General features: G+C 61.3%; 1 protein-coding gene across 13 annotated transcripts; it reads left to right on the top strand.

Annotated features, from left to right (window-relative positions):
- Window positions 1-567: 567 nt before the first annotated feature.
- TMC6 (transmembrane channel like 6) lies at window positions 568-16,695 on the top strand. Of its 13 annotated transcripts, none has more exons than XM_031657821.1 (20): window positions 568-1,273; window positions 3,233-3,370; window positions 3,575-3,702; window positions 3,859-3,948; window positions 4,317-4,475; window positions 4,928-5,033; window positions 5,205-5,301; window positions 5,390-5,647; window positions 5,991-6,181; window positions 7,332-7,476; window positions 8,377-8,532; window positions 8,918-9,069; window positions 9,346-9,525; window positions 10,776-10,868; window positions 11,116-11,191; window positions 12,266-12,399; window positions 12,557-12,733; window positions 12,841-12,919; window positions 15,993-16,069; window positions 16,401-16,695. In XM_031657821.1, the coding sequence occupies exons 2-20, from the start codon at window positions 3,315-3,317 to the stop codon at window positions 16,462-16,464; spliced, it is 2,418 nt and encodes an 805-aa protein (XP_031513681.1). In that variant the 5' UTR covers window positions 568-1,273; window positions 3,233-3,314; the 3' UTR covers window positions 16,465-16,695. The 13 variants fall into 13 exon arrangements, with proteins under 13 accessions (XP_031513681.1, XP_031513675.1, XP_031513676.1 ...); XM_031657822.1 differs by lacking the exon at window positions 568-1,273 and adding an exon at window positions 1,463-1,647 and having other exon boundaries at window positions 3,578-3,702; XM_031657823.1 differs by lacking the exon at window positions 568-1,273 and adding an exon at window positions 1,477-1,597 and having other exon boundaries at window positions 3,578-3,702.
- Window positions 16,696-17,746: the final 1,051 nt, after the last annotated feature.

The raw sequence follows: 17,746 nt of genomic DNA, 5'->3' as shown, positions 1-17,746 counted from the left end.
CTCTTGGTGTTACTGCTGGACTTCCCCCGTCATTGGTGCTATCATTTGCCAAGGCCCAGGCCTAGCACCTGGCCCATAGTTAGTGCTGAGGAATTGGCTCCATTCCTGCTCTCCCAGGCTAGATATTTAAGACATAGTTTTGCCAATTCCCTGTCCTCGGGCCCCTGGGAGGCCCACAGCCCTGACTCTCTGCTCCCTCTCCACCTGCTGTAGGGCCCAGTCATCAACCCACTCAGGTTGAATGTTCATAGCTTTTTCTGCCTCTCTGCCCACCTCCTTCCTGGTTTCCAGACACCTTTCTGTGTGTCAGGCCCAAGCTGTGTGCTGGTGCTGGGCACACAGTGGGCTGGGGTAGGAGGGGGCACAGAACCACAAATGTACATGTCAATAGGAAGTGGCAGGTGCTCCACCAGGGTTCAATCTGGGGAGGCACCCCAGAGGAGGTGGCATTCATGCAAATTCAGTGTGGGTATGCAGAGAGGGGGAAGCAGTGGGAGGAGAGGCAGGGGCTGGGCCTCCATGCTAGGGTGCCACTTGCCAAGAACCAGCTAGGGGTAGCCATCTGAGGACCACACTGGCAGCTGCAAAAGGTCTTAAGCTTGGCCCCTGCCTGGTCCTTGCTTTTGCCTGCCTGCTCTCACCTGCAGCAGCGCCCTGTCCTGCCCTCCTGGGCTCCAGCTCACATTCACCCTGCCTGCTTCATGGCCTCTCCCCACCAGGAATGACCCTCCCTTCCAAATGGGCTTGGGGTTGGGGGTGCCATCTCAAAGCCAGTTTCCTCCATAGAGTTCCCAGGTGGACCACCAAGTCTCCTGCTTTGACTGGGGGCACCCGGATTAACCTCTCAGCCTCAGTTTCCTCATCTGTGAAATGGGAGAATATCAGTGTATACCTTCCTGGCTCATGGGAAAGAACAGAAAAGAGGGCAATGGGTACAGCACCTGGGGACAGTCAGGTAGGTGTCAGGGTGTCCTCCTTTTCATCCCCTCCTCTCCACACAGCACACAGGAAGTGAGCCAGAACTCTTACTAGATAAACAATGAACTGCGCAGGTGTCAGTCGGGGCAGATAACCAGGCTCCCCCAGCGGAGGTCTGGGAGAGTCAGCAGGAGGCTTGCGGTGGGGAGGGGGTTGCCTAATTTGGCTGAGAGACTCTGTTCCTGGGGCTTTCAGCGGCATCTTACTTGGACGATCCCTAACCATGGGAAGCAGATGGGTCTGGAAGTACTGCCCCTTTTTGGAACTTGGGGAAACTGAGCCTCACAAAAATTGGGTACGTCAACCAGGGACTGGAATGAATCCAGACACTCGGCCGCCGTGGCCCAGCTCAGACCTCAGGAGGAGGGGTCGGAAGTTGGCAGGGAGGAAGGCAGAGTCACCGCGGGGCGCCCGGAGGGGGGCAGGGACGCCGCGGGCGGGGCCGGGTCACGTGATAACCGAGGCCCGCCCCCCCCACACCCCGACGTGGGCCGGGAGGTGCGGCTACCCCCAGGCCCCGCCAGAGCTGCGACTGGCCCCGTCGCCCCCGGGGCCCTTTGCCACTCCCTCGGGAAGGAGAGCCGAGCCCTTAGTTCCCGGCGGCCCTTGCGGGGCACAGGTGAGCCCTGGCTGCGCGCGCGGCCCCCGCTCTCCCCCGGCGCCTCCCAGGTGAGCGGCCGCGATTCCGGTCCCGGGTCCTGCCAGCCCCGGCTGCTTCTCTCATGCGGGGACAGCGGACCCCCCCCCCCCCGAATTTCTTTCGGCCTCTGAGGCCACTTGGTAGCCGAGTTCCCTCCCCGGGTGCTCCCGGAGCTCCCAGGGCTTGACTCTCCGGCTCGGACAGAGCTGGGAGCGGCAGGGGCGCGGAGGACAGAGTGGGGGGCCAAATCTGCAGCCCCCAGCCGAGCTCCGGGGCACCGGGAGGGGAGGGGCGGGTTCAGTGGCCCCCGAGTTGCAGCCGCCCTGGGCTCCGGGGCCAGGTAGCGGCTGCTCCCGGGGGCTCGCTGCCGGATGGGGTGGGGGTTCCTGGAAACGGGCGCCGCCCAGCCCTCCCCACCTGGCTCAGGGCTCGGGAATGGTGCGCCCGGAAACTCCGCTGGACTTGCCCGGGCCTCGGGGCGGGGTGCTGGGGTGCCGGGTCCCCTGAGCTTAGAAGGGCCTGTCTGGAGGAAGGGATTCCAGCTTTAGGGACTGGATGGGGCGTCCTCAAGTCCCTCCTTGGGCAGCTGTCCCGTGCTAGGCTGGGTGGGGGCCGCCTCGAACCCAGCTGTGTACTGGTTTTCCCACCTCTTTGCGCCTGCTGGAGGGAGGGGGTAGTGTGGGGTCTGGGCCCGAAGATGGCACCCTGGACACTGAGGGAGGGCACCGTCTGGCCCTGTGACTGGCACCCCTGCAAGGAGCTGCTCTGTTGGGGCACCCGGGCTTTGTCTGTCCGAGGAATCGCCCGTCAACCCGGCCGACTTTGAGCCCTGAGTTCCTGAGAGGGAGGGCAGGACTCGCTGGTGGCTGGGAGCTGAGTCCTGGCTCCACTCCCATAGGGTGAATAGGCCCTGAGCCCAGGGCCCCAGGCAAGGCTGCTCTGGTTACAGTTGTGCTGGGTGACGGCAGAGCCAGGACAAAGGAGGCCTGTTGAGGTCCTGGCCACCCCTCCCCAGCTGGCCGCCCTGGGATGATGGAACGCAGGGGAGTGGGTCTTCTGAGAACATGAGGACCTTGGCGCCCTGATGGGGGTGGCCTGGAGTGACCGCTGTGTGGGGGAAGAGCCTCCTGTGCTGCTTTTGCCTGGGGCTGGGGGCGGTGAGGGCTCCAGCAGCTAATTTCCTCTGGAGGAAGTGCTTTGGGGTCATAGGGCAGACACAGAGACGGCCTCCAGCCTGCCCTGACCTTTCTCTCCAAAAAGGAGGTGTCTCGTGCCAGAACCCTGGGAATGGAGGTCCTGAAAGGGGCTGTGTCTACAGGCACCCCACCTCTTCCCCATTTCCCGGGGACTGGCGACATCGAGGAAACAGATGGGGAACTGCAGACCCCACACCCTTCCTTCCTCTCTCCCCTCTCCAGACACTGGAGGGGCCCCATTCCATTCTGGCATGAGGCTTATTTGGTGCCTGACCACGTGTCTAGCTGGGGTGGTAGGGGGGCAAACAGGACTGCCTGGGCTGTGAGTGGCACCTCCCGTGGTCCCCCGGGAATGGCCGGTGTGAACGCCCGCCAGGCATTGAAGGCCAGCCCTGGCTCTGTGCCCCTGTCTCATCAGATGGGCAGCAGGAGGCTCCGGAGGTGGCGCCCAGGCTCTGAGCTGCCCTAGGTCTGCAGACTAGCGGGCATTGGCCAGAGACATGGCCCAGCCGCTGGCCTTCATCCTCGATGTCCCTGAGACCCCGGGGGACCAGGGGTAAGTGCTCTGGGGCTGGAGGCTGGAATGTTCCACCCCTCACGGAGAGGTCACCTGAGCAGGGGTCGCTGGAAGGAGAGAGGCGGCTGTAGCCTGACTGCCTCCCCCCCCCCCCCCCCCCCCCCCCCCCCCCCCCCCCCCCCCCCCCCCCCCCCCCCCCCCCCCCCCCCCCCCCCCCCCCCCCCCCCCCGCCAACCCCCTCAGCAGCCAGGAGCCCAGCCCCTACGATGAAAGCGAAGTGCACGACTCCTTCCACCAGCTCATCCAAGAACAGAGCCAGTGGGCGGCCCAGGAGGGGCTGGAGCTGCAGCAGAGGGAGCAGGAGGCCACAGGTAAGCCCAGGCCTGGATGCTGGGCAGTGTGGACCAATACTTGGGTGCCCCAGCCCCTCAGGACGGGTCTCCCAGCTCTGCAGGCCTGGGATGGGGTGGGAGATACTGTGGCCAACAGCATCTCCAGGACCCCGGCCAGTCTTTCTTGCTTTGTAGGGAGTGGCCAGCAGATGCTCCGGCGGCCCGAGGGCACCCAGAGCACGGCCACACTCCGCATCCTGGCCAGCATGCCTAGCCGCACCATTGGTGAGTGGGGGCCCCGGCCCGAGTTGACCCCAGCCCCTGGGGCTGGGCTGGGCTTCCCGCCAGCCATCTCCCTGGGTAGCGGCTGCTCCCGTAGCTCAGAGCCAGGCCCAGGGCGGGCTCCTAGCCCACCCCATCTGTCGCTTGGAGGCCCAGCACAGCCCCATGTGGCCCTCTTTGGGTTCTAAAAATGACTCCAGAGTCGTCACGGGGTAAAAATAGGCTTTCGGAACACAGTGGTGCCCGAAGTCTTTGTTGAAAGGATTTTCCTGGGTCCTGGGAAGGGATGAGGCCTGTGGTGAGCCCTTCCTGGAGGGAGGGAGGCCGGGCCTTGCCTTGCCTGGCCTGGCCCTGCCTAGCTGCCTCCGTAGGCCGCAGCCGAGGCGCCATCATCTCCCAGTACTACAGCCGCACCGTGCAGCTTCGGCGCAGGAGCAGCCGGCCCCTGCTTGGGAACTTCGTCCTCTCTGCCCGGCCCAGCCTCCGCCTGTACGATTTGGAGCTGGACCCCACAGCCCGGGAGGAGGAGGGTGAGTGGGCATTGGAGCCCCAGTCCCAGGCGGACACCGGCCTGAGGTGGGGTGCAGGAGGCTAGCGTGGCCGGGGCGGGGGCTGGGGTGCCGCAGAGCCAGAGGTCCCTCTCCTATCCCTTAGCTGCTGCCTGAAGGCTCCCCCGTCCCTCTGCAGGGACCCACGGGGACAGGGAAGTGGGGGTAAGCGTCTTGGAGTGCTTGGCAGGTTGTGGCCCTGGGCCCCGAGTCGGGGACTGTAGGGGAATCAGGCCCCTCTGCTCTGTGAGCTCCCTGCTTGTCGCAGCGGCTGACTGAAGCAAACACATGGATTGGTGATTCAAGCTCAAATAAGGGCACCAAGGTGTCTCGGGACAGTGCCGCAGGGACGCACAGGCCTGTCCAGGGTCCTTGCTGTAGGTGGCAGGGAGGGGCACTTGAGGATGGGCAGGACCTGCCTCTCTCTCTCGCAGAGAAGCAGAGCCTCCTGGTGAAGGAGCTCCAGAGCCTGGCGGTGGCACAGCGGGACCACATGCTCCGAGGGATGCCCTTAAGCCTGGCTGAGAAACGCAGCCTGCGGTGAGCAGCCCCGCCCCTGACCCCGTCCCTGTTCTGCACCCCCAGACCCACTTCCTCAGCTGGGCTGGGTGGTGGGGGAGAAGGGGCTAAGCCGGTGGGTGACTGGTCTCCAGGAAGGAGAGAGTCGGGCCCCTCATTGGTCCAGGCACTTATGGCTGCCTCTGTCCCCAGAGAGAAGAGCAGGACCCCGAGGGGGAAGTGGAGGGGCCAGCAGGGCAGCGGCGGGGTCTGCTCCTGCTGTGGCCGGCTCAGATATGCCTGCGTGCTGGTAGGGGCCCCTGGTCTGCCCTGGGGCTGGGGCGGCCTCGGTGCCTCCAACGGCCTCACCCTCACGGCCTCTCTGCCTGTGCCCGCAGGCCTTGCACAGCCTGGGGCTGGCGCTGCTCTCTGGCCTGCAGGCCCTGACGCCATGGCGCTATGCCCTGAAGCGCATCGGGGGCCAGTTCGGCTCCAGCGTGCTCTCCTACTTCCTCTTCCTCAAGACCCTGCTGGCTTTCAACGCCCTCCTGCAGCTGCTGCTGGTGGCCTTCATCGTGGGCCCGCAGGTCGCCTTCCTGCCTGCCCTGCCGGGCCCTGCCCCCATCTGCACAGGCCTGGAGCTCCTCACAGGCGCGGTGAGGAAGCCCTAGGACTGGGGTACAGGGGAGTGCTTGTCTTTTGCTGCCCTGGCGCCGTGTCTCCTTCTTGTCCCAGCTTCCCTTGGCCCCCAACCCTTGGCCCGCTGTGACTCCAGGTGGCCACAGCCAGCTCCCCGCCTCCCCCTCAATGCCCCTTGATGCCCATCGTGCTGGGGTTCCCATGGGGCTGGGAGGCCCAAGATTGCTGTGGCCATGGGCCCTCCCTGTTTCCCTCTCGGCCCCTGCCTGGCCGCCTCCTGCTCTGCCTCTGTGGCTGTCAGGCCTGAGGGTGGGGTGCGGTGTGGGGAGAACCCTGACTCACTGGCTCTCCCTGTGGCAGGGTTGCTTCACCCACACCGTCATGTTCTACGGCCACTACAGTAATGCCACGCTGAACCAGCCGTGTGGCAGCCCCCTGGACAGCAGCCAGTGCACACCCAGGGCGGGCGGCCTGCCGTACAACATGCCCCTGGCCTACCTCTACACTGTGGGTGCAGGCTTCTTCATCACCTGCATCACCCTGGTGTACAGGTAATGACTCCATCTCATGACCTGGGCTCCGAGCTCCGCTCATCCATCCATTCATCCTTTCACCCATTCGCTGATTCTTCCCTCTTTCCTTTCTTCCTTCATCCATCCACTGTCCATCCACCTATCCATTCCACCATCCACCATTCATCCATCCACCACCACCACCATTCCATCCACCACCACCCATTCCATCCACCACCATCCACCATTCATCCATTCCACCTATCCATTCCCAACCTATCCATCCATTCCATCCATTTATCCATCCACCACCATTCCACCATCCTTCCACCCCATCCACCATTCATCCATTCCTTTCATCCATTCCATCCACCACCATCCACCATTCATCCATCTACTCACCCATCCACCCAATTTACCCACCCATCCACCTACTCAATTTAGCCACCCATCCACCCATTCGTCCAAATCCCTCCGCCACCCATCCAGCCACCCCGTTCGTCACCCATCCTGCCCACACGTCTGCTTAATCTGCCACCCATTCATCCACCCATCTACCCACACATCTACTTATCTACCCACCCATTCACCCACCCATCTACCTACACATTTATTCACCCACCCATCCATGCATCTACATAGTGCACAAACATTCTCTGTGCTCAGCTCAGGGCAGGATGGTAAATGTCCTAGCGGGGTTTGCTGTCTCTGGGAGAAGATGAACCACTGAATGGGCTGGGACAATCCAGGAGGCTTAGCAGTGTTTTCCCGGTGTTATGGGAGCACTGGGGAAGGAGTCAGGCTGCTTCCCAGGGGAGGCGGCACTTGTCCTGAGAGGGGAAGGTTAGATAAGAGTGGGGATTCATAAGGAAGCAGGGAAGATGTTTTGGTCATTGGGACCAGCAGTGCAAAGGCCCTGAGGTGAGCCCAGCATCTTCTGGTCCGTGTCTCGCCGGGAGGCCACCAGCCAAGTCAGTGGTGAACGCAGCCCTGCCCCCTCTTCTAGGCAGATGTGGCTGGTGTAGAGGGCTGGTGGCAGGGCAGGGGCATGGCAGGAGGCCCAGCCAGGTCCCAGATGGCTCCTGAGTGGGTGGTGGGGTCTGGCTGCCAGGAGCATCCGGTCTGCCTTCTCCCCTTGGCCTCTGCCCCTCAGCTTGTCGGTTCCATGTCTGTGTCTGCTTCTCCCCAGCATGGCTCACTCTTTCGGGGAGAGCTACCGGGTGGGGAGCACCTCTGGCATCCACGCCATCACTGTCTTCTGCTCCTGGGACTATAAGGTGATGCAGAAGCGGGCCTCCCGCCTCCAGCAGGACAACATCCGCACCCGGCTGAAGGTGAGTGGCCCTGGAGCACCACGCTGACCTGCCCAGTTCCCTGCAGGCCTGGCCCTGGCTCCACTTAGGACCATGTGGCCAGAACCATGGTCTAGAGGGAGGGCCGTCTGTCCGTGAGCTGAACTCGGGGCGCTGGGCAGGCGGTGATGGGGCAGGCCCTGAGGTTTTCGCCGGTACACACCCCTCAGTTAGAGGCTGCCTCTGTTGTCTGCTAGCGGGTAGTAGCACCACGGCCCAGTGAGCACCCGGGAGCCTGCTCTGAGGCCTCAGGCCCCAGCTGACACATGCTCCCTGGCTGGCGTTAGCTTGGTGGCCACAGAAGCCCAGTGGGTGAGGACTGTCATTTTTTCTGTGGCTCAGTGAGGAGACTGAGGTGTAGAGGCCAAGGCCCTTGCAGAGGTTGCGGGGCCAGGAGGCTGCAGAGCTGGGCCTCACGGAACATTCTCTGCCTTTCTGGGGTTCCGTGCTTCAAGGAACTCAGAGCTGTGACCTGTCATGAGCCATTTCATGGGGGGCTTCTGGTCACTGGGGGCCACCCACATCCGCAGGGAACAGGAAAGGACCTCTGAGCAAGGCCCCAGCCCCAGCCCCAGCCCCAGCCCCAGCCCCAGCCCCAGCCCCAGCGGGCAGGGCTGGGGAAGCAGCTAGAGAGGGGTTGAGGCAGGCCTCGGAAGTGAATGCTGGCCCAGGCACAGGGACCTCTCGGCAGGGGACTGGGTCCTCTCTGGAGGGAGGGCCCTCAGCAGATGAAAAGGCAGGTGGGGCATGGGGGACTGACCCTCTGTCCTGGTTCAAGCCTCCTGGTGTGTCTCATGTGTGTTGTGTGCCTTGTGCTGTATCTGCACATCTGCACGTGTCCGTGCTCTGGTGTGGGTGACGGGGACATGGTGCCGCCTACAGGAGCTGCTGGCTGAGTGGCAGCTGCGGCAGAGCCCCAGGAGCGTGTGCGGGAGGCTGCGGCAGGCGGCCGCGCTGGGGCTTGCATGGCTGCTGTGTCTGGGGACCGCGCTGGGCTGCGCTGTGGCCATCCACGTCTTCTCAGAGTTCTTGATCCAGGTGCGGGGATTGGGGGGAGCCTGGCCCTTGTTTGGAACGTGTCCCCAGTGACTCTGGGCACCTACTCCCTGGGGAGGCAGCCTTGCCTCCCCTCCTCCACCCAGCCAGCCCAGGGTGCCATGTACGCTGTGCCCTGTGCTGGGGCTCCCTCCCAGCCCCACTTCTTGCCCCTTTTCCTATCTCACGGCTTTTTTTTTTTCGGTTTCTGGTTTCTTTTCCACTACCCGTGCCCCTCCCCGCTTCCTGTGTGGTTTGAACTTGAGGCCTGGGGAGGGCCAGATCTTGGAGGAGGGAGGTGCTGCCTGCCAGTTCTGCCCTGGGCCCCTCCCTGTAGCTGCCCCCTCCCACCATGAATGGGGGGCTTCCGTGACACCAATCCCTGCAGAGTCCGGAGGCTGCTGGCCAGGAGGCTGCGCTGCTGGTCCTGCCCCTGGTGGTTGGCCTTCTCAACCTGGGGGCCCCCTACCTGTGCCGTGTTCTGGCCGCCCTGGAGCCGCATGACTCCCCGGTACTGGAGGTGTACGTGGCCATCTGCAGGTGTGTGGCCGCACATGAAAACATCATTTGGTGCTGGAGCTGATCCTGGTTGTTTAGCTCTGGGTGTATCCAAGCCTACTTAGGAAGAGGCCGGTGTGGCTGAGCCCCTGGTGGGGGCCCTGGGGTGCATCTTCTGTTCCCTGCACCCGCCCTTCAGTCTCTGCACCCTGCCCCTCAGTCTCTGCACCCGCCCCTCGGTCTCTGCACCCGCCCCTCGGTCTCTGCACCCGCCCCTCGGTCTCTGCACCCGCCCCTCAGTCTCTGCACCCTCTGCAGGAATCTCATCCTCAAGCTGGCCATCCTGGGGACACTGTGCTACCACTGGCTGGGCCGCAGGGTGGCTGTCCTGCAGGGTCAGTGCTGGGAGGACTTCGTGGGCCAGGAGCTGTACCGGTTTCTGGTGATGGACTTCGTCCTCATGCTTCTGGACACGCTTTTTGGGGAACTGGTGTGGAGGTGAGGAGGCCCTGGGTGGGCTGGGTGAGGAGCGTTCTCCCCTTAGTGGCCGGTACGCGTGGCTGGGAGGTTCTCAGGCCTGGACCTTTCACATCAGGGCCCTGTGTCTCCACCCTTCAGAGGAAGACTCTGGAAATAGAACCCAACTCATGTTTAGATTGGAAAGGAAAACAGGTTTCAAAGGGACATGTATGGCCAGGCGTGGTGTCTCATGCCTGTAATCCCAGCACTTTGGGAGGGTGAGGTGGGTGGATCACCTGAGGTCAGGAGTTTGAGACCAGCCTGGCCAACATGGCAAAACCCCGTCTCTACTAAAAACACGAAAATTAGCTGGGTGTCGGGGCACACACCAGTAGTCATAGCTACTCGGGAGGCTGAGGCATGAGAATCGCTTGAACCCGGGAAGCGGAGGTTGCAGTGAGCTGAGATTGCGCCTCTGCACTCCAGCCTGGGCGACAGAGCAAGACTGTGTCATTAAAAAAAAAAAAAAAAAAAAAAAAAAGCGACATGTGTATGACACAACCTCAGTCTAGGATACAAAGGAAAAACAGGCAGCAGGGAATGGACAGCGAAGGAAGATTTAAAAAAGGTTCCAGGGATCCCGCTGGAACTTCAGCTGAGTTTTCCTCTTGGTGTTTTCTTCGAGAATATGTGAATTTAACAATAATAACAAGATTAAAAAAATCAGTAGGAGAGCTGGTGTGGTGACTCACACCTGTAATCCCAGCACTTTGGGAGGCTGAGGTGGGAGGATCACTTAAGCCCAGGAGTTGGGACCAGCCTGGGCAACAGAGTGAGACCTCGTCTCTAAAAAAAATAAAAATAAAAATAAATAAAAATTAGCTAGGCATGGTGGTGTGTGCCTGGAGTCCCAGCTACTCACGAGGCTGAGGTGGGAGGATCGCTTGATCCCAGAAGGTCAAGGCTGCAGTGAGCCACAATTGTGCCACTGCACTCCAGCCTGGACAACAGAGCCAGACCCTGTTTCAAAAAAGAAAGAATCATTTGGTGCTGGAGCTGATACTGCTTGTTTAACTCTGGGTGTATCTGAACCTACTTTGGAAGAGGCCGGTGTGACCAAGCCCTGGGTGGGGGCCCCAGGCTGGTGGCTGTCTGTCCTTGGCATTGTCTGTGGAAGGGCCAGGATGTCGCCTGGCTGGGGGGCGGGCGCCTCTGGGTGTGGGGACTCGGGCTGGCCTCCCTGGGCGTGGCTTTCCCGTCTAACTCTCCGGGGTCGTCCTCGGAGGCAGGATTATCTCCGAGAAGAAGCTGAAGAGGCGGAAGCCGGAGTTTGACATCGCCCGGAATGCCCTGGAGCTGATTTACGGGCAGACTCTGGCCTGGTGAGGGTCCTCTGCTTGCCTCCTGCTGTCTGGCCCCTCGGTCAGTGCCCCTTTCCCCCTGGGGTTCCTGCACCTGCCTCCCACTGGGGGCACAGCCGGGCCCAGCCGTGGACCCTGGAGCGATGCAGGCCCTGACCAGGACCTAGTTTTGGCCATTCTCACATGCCCTGCCCGTGGTCTGGAACCAGCCTGGTCTTAGGGAGGGGGAGGGCACCGGAGCAGCCCCTGAACTGCCACCCTTCCCCAGGCTGGGGGTGCTCTTCTCACCCCTCCTCCCCGCCGTGCAGATCATCAAGCTGCTGCTCGTCTTCTACGTCAAGAAGGTGAGGCTGCCAAGGCCTGGGGAGGGCTGGGCTGGCAGGGCGGCCTGGCAGTGGGGGCAGGACTCAGCTGGGCAGAGCCTGGGACACTGGAACCCTCCCCACTGGAGTGGAGTGGGGCTGCCCTGGCCTGTCCCTCAGCCCAAGGGACGGCTGACCCCTCCTGGCATCACTGTCTTTGGCAGGTCGGGAAGCATCGCTGGGTTCAGAGGTCATCACCAGGTGCCTGTGTGCACTTGGCCAGGGGTAGCGCCAGGGCTCTGGGAGACACTAAGCCTTGGGACCGCTGGGTCCCTGGAAAAGTGACCCTGGTCCTCTGTCCGCAACTAGGTCATGCCCAGTGGCTGAGAACTGGGACCTCCCTTCCCATCCTGGCTCCTGTCTTTATTTTATTTTATTTTATATTTTATTTTATTTTATATTTTATTTTATTTTATGTTTGAGACAGAGTCTCACTTTGTTGCCCAGGCTGGAGTGCAGTGGTACGATCTCGGCTTACTGCAAGCTCCATCTCCTGGGTTCATGCCATTCTCCCGCCTCAGCCTCCCAAGTAGCTGGGACTACAGGTGCCCGCCACCACATCCGGCTAATTTTTTTTGTATTTTTAGTAGAGACGGGGTTTCACTGTGTTAGCCAGGATGGTCTCGATCTCCTGACCTCGTGATCCGCCCACCTCAGCCTCCCAAAGTGCTGGGATTACAGGCGTGAGCTAGGATTACACTGCGCCTGGCCATCCTGGCTCCTGTCTTGTCTGGCCTTCTGTTTCCTCATCCATGCAATGGGGACCATGTTCCTGTGGGCACTGAGGGAGGTGGCGTGTACAGTGTTGTGTGCAGAGCCTGGCATGGCAGCAACCTTCAGCGGATGGAGGTGCTGTTGGCATCACCCCTTTGCGTGTGAGTGACCTGCAGGCCTCTGTCTTCCTCTGTAAATGAGTAGGCTGCAGGGAGCGGGGTCCTGTCCTGGGCCCTGCTTGCATGCACAGCTCTGGTCGCCCTTCCCTCTTGAGCTCCCCCAGGCCTTGGAGGGGTGCTGAGGGGTAGCAGGACGGTGGCAGAGCATAGCCTTTCCCTGCAGACCAGCCTTCTGGCCAACTGCCAGGCGCCGCGCCGGCCCTGGCTGGCCTCACACATGAGCACGGTCTTCCTCACGCTGCTCTGCTTCCCCGCCTTCCTGGGCGCTGCCATCTTCCTCTGCTACGCAGTCTGGCAGTGAGTAGGGGCGGGTGGAGGGGACCCTTCTGTGTCATCCTGGGTTGGGTAGTGGTGCCTGGGGGGCCCGAGACTTAGGGGTGAAGAGGACGGGCTGGGAGGGAGCCGGGTGGGCTGTTGCCCGGGCTAGGGGGTTCCTGGTCGGCCTCTTCCCCAGGGTGAAGCCCTCGAGCACCTGTGGTCCCTTCCGGACCCTGGACAGCATGTACGAGGCCGGCAGGGTGTGGGTGCGCTACCTGGAGGCGGCGGGCCCCAGGGTCTCCTGGCTGCCCTGGGTGCACCGGTACCTGGTGGAGAACACCTTCTTCGTCTTCCTGGTGTCGGCCCTGCTGCTGTGAGTCCCGAGGGCGGGGGGCGGCCCTGCTGCTGTGAGTCCCGCGGGCGGGGGGCGGCCCTGGGGAGATAGCCCTCACTCCCTACCTGACAGCCCCTCTCCCACAGGGCCGTGATCTACCTCAACATCCAGGTGGTGCGGGGCCAGCGGAGGGTCATCTGCCTGCTCAAGGAGCAGATCAGCAACGTGAGTGCCCGACCTGGGCTGCCCTCAGCCCCCATCTTGATCGCCTGGGGGTGACGCTCCCCTCCACCCCCCTGTACATCCTCTCCTGTGGGTCTTGGCTGATGAAAGGGTTTGTTTGCCAGACAAGTGACCCTGATCAATATGTGCACTTCAGATCAAGTGACGAAGCAGCTGTGAGACAGAGCCAGGCTCCTGATCCCCAGGGCCCCACTGGGACCGGGACTCTGGCGGGTGGGGTTGGTTTCAGCCCCCAGGGGTAGCCCCGCTGAGGGCTCAGACAATCTCTGTGAGGATTTCTGAGATCCCAGAAATGGCTTTTGGGTCCCTATGGACTCTTTACTCATTTTACAAATAGGGGGAGTAAGGTTGAGGGACAGTCAGTACTTAAAACTTTTTCTTTCTTTTTTTTTGGAGACAGAGTCTCGCTCTGTGGCCCAGGCTGGAGTGCAGTGGCGCAATCTCGGCTCACTGCTGCAAGCTCTGCCTCCTGGGCTCAAGCGTTTCTCCTGCCTCAGCCTCCTGAGTAGCTGGGACTACAGGCACCTGCTGCCACACCCAGCTAATTTTTTGTAATTTTAGTAGAGATGGGGTTTCACTGTGTTGCCCAGGCTGGTCTCCAGCTCCTGAGGCAGTCCGCCCACCTCAGCCTCCCAAAGTGCTAGGATTACAGGTGTGAGCCATCACACCTAGCCAAAACATTTTTATGAAGAAAACAATGTTTGGCTGGGTACAGTGGCTCACGCCTATAGTCGCAACACTTTGGGAGGCCAAGGTGGGAGGATGGCTGGTGCCCAGGAGCTCGAGACCAGCCTGGGCAACAGAGCTAAACCTCATCTCTGCAAAAATTTTAAAAGTTAGCTGGGCATGTTGGCATGCACCTGTAGTCCCAGCTACTTGGGAGGCTGAGGCAAGAGATCGCTTGAGCCCGGGTTGAGGCTGCAGTGAGCTATGACTGTGCCACTGCACTCCAGCCTGGGGGACAGAGTGAGGTGATGAGGCCCTCATGCTGTGGCATGGGAGTGAGCTGCAGAAGGGGATCAGCCCCCATGCCCCACGGGCAGCCCCCGGGAGGAGTGTGCGCCCGGCAGCTGGCCCCCATGCCCACTCCCTCCCCCCAGGGGGACCTTCTTGCCCACTGTGCAGCCACCAAGTTAGAGACAAGGCACTTTTCCCCCTGGGCCACCCAGCCTGGCCTCTCCCCTGGGGAACAGCCCCCGCGAAGCAGGCCTTGTGTCTTTTCCAGGCTTGCATCCTGCTGCTGGGCTCTGCCCTCCCCCCAGGGTTCCCCGTCCCCTCCCATTGCGGTTTGTCCTCCTGCAGGTTTTTACTCTGGGGCTGGTGAGTGCCAGTGTCCTTAGGCGTGCTCCACACCAGGGCTAGGGGGGTGCTTGTCGGGATCAGCGGCTCGTGTCTGCCAAGGCGAGGGCATGGTGGGGCGCAGCCCGTGGGCCTCAGCAGCCATGTGACCCTGCTGCTGGATAGTTGGTGCCAGGAGCCAGGGCTCCAGGCAGCTCGTCCCAGCTCGTCCCAAGCGCTCATGGGACGGCTCCCACGTTGCTTGGGTTGTAAACACTGCAGTACACACTGTCCCATCTCCTGCCTTTCCCGTTTCACCACACAGAGCTGAAAGCCGGGCATCTTGGCTGTGGTGGTTGTCTGGCCATAGATACTGGAAGTGGGAAGTGGCTCCTGCCCTACTGGGTGGCATTTCAGAGCCCCCAGGGGCCAGGTAGGGCCAGGTGGGTCCGGGTGGGGAATGCAGAGTGGTGCTGGGAGAATCCCAGCTCTACCCACTGTTGCTCTGGGATGGGAAGGACCTTTCTGCAGGGGGATGCTGGCTGTAGTGTCTACCCAAGGCGGAGCTCTGACCGCAGGCTTTGGGGCCGTCGGCCTGAGCTTTCCCCGAGCAGGTCGGCATGGCTCAAGCACACGGCCCCTCCACACTCATCAGCAACTCGATAGAAGCAACTTAGTTTGTTGCATAAGGGCCCATGGTCTCTTCTTAAAGGTATTCTAAGTGACCCTCCTAGGCTGAGCCAGGTTGCCAGGTGCCCAGAGCCAATCCGTGTGGCTCTTGACAGAACTCCTGTTCTCTTTGTGAAGGTTCCCGGCAGGGAATCCTGGTCTGACCCAAGCACTGATGCTCGGTTTCTGTGCAGCAGGTCCTTTGCTAAGTGCCCCCTCTGCTTGTCACATTTCATTGTCGAAAGAGCCCTGGGTCAGTCCAGTACTGGCCCCAAAGATGTCCCCGTCCTAAGACTGTATGGAGCCTGCGAATATGTTGTGTGGCTGGGGGAAGTAAGGTTGTGAAGGTAGCTGGCTTGGGATAGGAGATGGCCCTGGATTATCATGGTGACCCAGCATGATCTCAGGGTCCTTCGAGATGAAAAACGGAGGCTGGAGTGTCAGGGTCAGAGTGGCGCCATGTGAGCGGAACTTGAGCGGCCATTGCTGGCTTTGAAGTGGAGGAAAGGGCTGAGAGCCAAGGAGTCCAGGGGCCTCTAGAAGCTGGAAAAGACGAGGAAGGGGACTCTTCCCCCGAAGCCTCCAGGAGGAGCATAGCCCTGATGATGCTTGATTGGAGCCCAGTGAGACTCATTTTAGACTTCTCACCTCCAGAACTGAAAGTTGAGAAACTGGCGGTGTTTAAGCCACAAAGTTGACAGCTCGTTACAGCGGCAGCAGTAGACTCACGTAAACCCTGTGCCTTGTGTTATTATCCCCCTTTCCAGATGCTGCCACTGAGGTCAGAGAGTTAGTAACCCAAGGCAGAGCCAGTAAGTGGCAGGGCCGGTTTTACATTGAGTCAGGCCGGCTCTGGGCTGCTGATTATATTTCCCTTTTTACTTTGGCCACTAGGAAGCTTAGATCTACACATATGCCCACTTTCTGGCTCTTGGTTTTTCCTTGTCCTTGTTTGGTGGCCCTTTCACCTTTTACTTTTTCTTTTACCTTTTTGCTGCTTGTGATGTTGAATGCACCTCGTGAGTTTTCTCTCAAATGCACTTGGGAACAGGCTGGCTCTGGATGGGCTGATGGATGACTTCTCCCCTTTGTGTTCTGGCTTTTCTAGGAGGGGGAAGACAAAATCTTCTTAATCAACAAGCTTCACTCCATCTACGAGAGGAAGGAGAGGGAGGAGAGGAGCAGGTGAGGGTCTGTGGAGGGAGTGGGGACACTGAGCCCGGGGGGAGAGGGTCCAGGGCTGGACAGTGGGGCTGCCACTGGGGCTACACCACGACATTGCTGACACTTGATCGCTTTTGACCTACAAATATCCCCACCCCGGCACTCACCTTCACTCTCTAGAGCCTTCTCTGGCCTCCAGAGCCTGACCATTTTGACAGGAACTTAAAATACATCTCAGGAGAAAGGCCGTGGGGCGCCTGGCCTGTCCCTCGCCGGGCCCTGGCTGTGCCCAGCCAGGTTGCAGGGATGTTGATGCTGACAGGGTCCCGTCAGTGACATCTCTTTCTGGCAGGGTTGGGACAACCGAGGAGACTGCAGCACCCCCTGCCCTGCTCACAGATGAACGGGATGACTAGGGGGACGGCGATGGGCCTCACCGGCCCGCCCAGCACCCTGAGACCACACTGGTGCCTCCCAGTGACCCTGCTGGGACATCAGGACAAGGAAGACACTGTCTCGCCTCTCGAAAGCCGCAGCTGCACCTGGGCTGGAGCCAGAAGGGTGGGTGAATCTGGCTTGGGCATCCACAGTGAACTCTGCCCTGCCTGGGACTCTGTTTCTTCTGATTAAAGGGGTTTTGCAGATGGGCTTGTCCCTTGGGGCTCTGTGCCTGTGACTAGAGCCTGTGCCTGAGCACTGTGCCCAGGGCCTGTTCCTGCTGCCCTGGGGCCACCTCCAGGCGCCGTCCTGGGTCGTGGGAACCTCAGCTGGAGTGGGGGCGCCCTCTGCTGGTCAAGCCCCAGATGGCAGGAACTGGACGGTGCCAGGGCTTGATCCGCTCACTGCCTTTGACCAGCCTGAACCTGCGCCCAGAAGGCTTACACCGCACAAGTGAGCCGAGCAGGCAAGGATCGTGACCAGAGCGATGCGCCAACCATCACTGGAGCAGTAGGCAAATGTAGAGAGGGACTTGGAGGGGAGACATATCAGTTGCAAATGAGCAGTGGGGACAGTTGCCTCCCAGGCATAGGCAGCCAGCACCTGGGCTTGGAGGCGCACAGGGCTTGGTGAGGCAGGGCTGGCCCCCTGCGTCTGGCTGCCAGCAGTTGGCTGGGGCACGGTGACCCTGGGTCTGACTGGGCTGAGTTTGAGGAGTCTGTGGGATACCGAAAACCCTAGGCTGTGGGGGGTGGGCACAGGGATTCGGAGACCAACCCATCATGACCCCAGTGCTCCAGGCCTGCAGGGACCAGCCCGTCACGGCCCCAGTGCTCCAAGTCTGCGGGGACCAGCCCGTCACGACCCCAGTGCTCCAGGCCCGTGGGGACCAGGCCGTCACGACCCCAGTGCTCCAGGCCTGCGGGGACCAGGCCATCATGGCCCCATTGCTCCAGGCCTGTGGGGACCAGCCCGTCACGGCCCAGGGTTCATGTCTGAGGAGCTGTACTTCGGATTGGGGGAATGAGCCCAGGTGGGGAAACAGTCGGAGAGTGATGGGCCCAGAAAAGGGTCAGACCCAGGTGGAGATGCCACTGGCTGTTAGCAGACCCCGCGCTGGGTCTAGCCCACCCGGTTCCATGGGGATGCTCCTGTGCTCTGCAGACATCTGGGTGCTGCCACCGGGGCCCCACAGAGTTGGCCATCTGGGTGGATCTGAGCCAAGTGGTGCTTCTGGGCGTCAGCAAGTAGCTGGTGCTG

Source organism: Papio anubis, chromosome 17 (assembly GCF_008728515.1).
Source record: "Papio anubis isolate 15944 chromosome 17, Panubis1.0, whole genome shotgun sequence".
Lineage (NCBI taxonomy): Eukaryota > Metazoa > Chordata > Mammalia > Primates > Cercopithecidae > Papio > Papio anubis.
This window is presented reverse-complemented; position numbering and strand designations above follow the sequence as displayed.

What these genes read in the sequence shown, in the direction of transcription:
- TMC6 (XM_031657815.1), top strand. Translation starts at nt 1,295, where the DNA reads ATGAATCCAGACACTCGGCCGCCGTGGCCCAGCTCAGACCTCAGGAGG. An exon ending in CACAGCCCGGGAGGAGGAGG is followed by an intron (nt 4,476 to 4,927) that starts GTGAGTGGGCAT and finishes TCTCTCTCGCAG; the next exon opens with AGAAGCAGAGCCTCCTGGTG. An exon ending in TCAAGGAGCAGATCAGCAAC is followed by an intron (nt 12,920 to 15,992) that starts GTGAGTGCCCGA and finishes TGGCTTTTCTAG; the next exon opens with GAGGGGGAAGACAAAATCTT.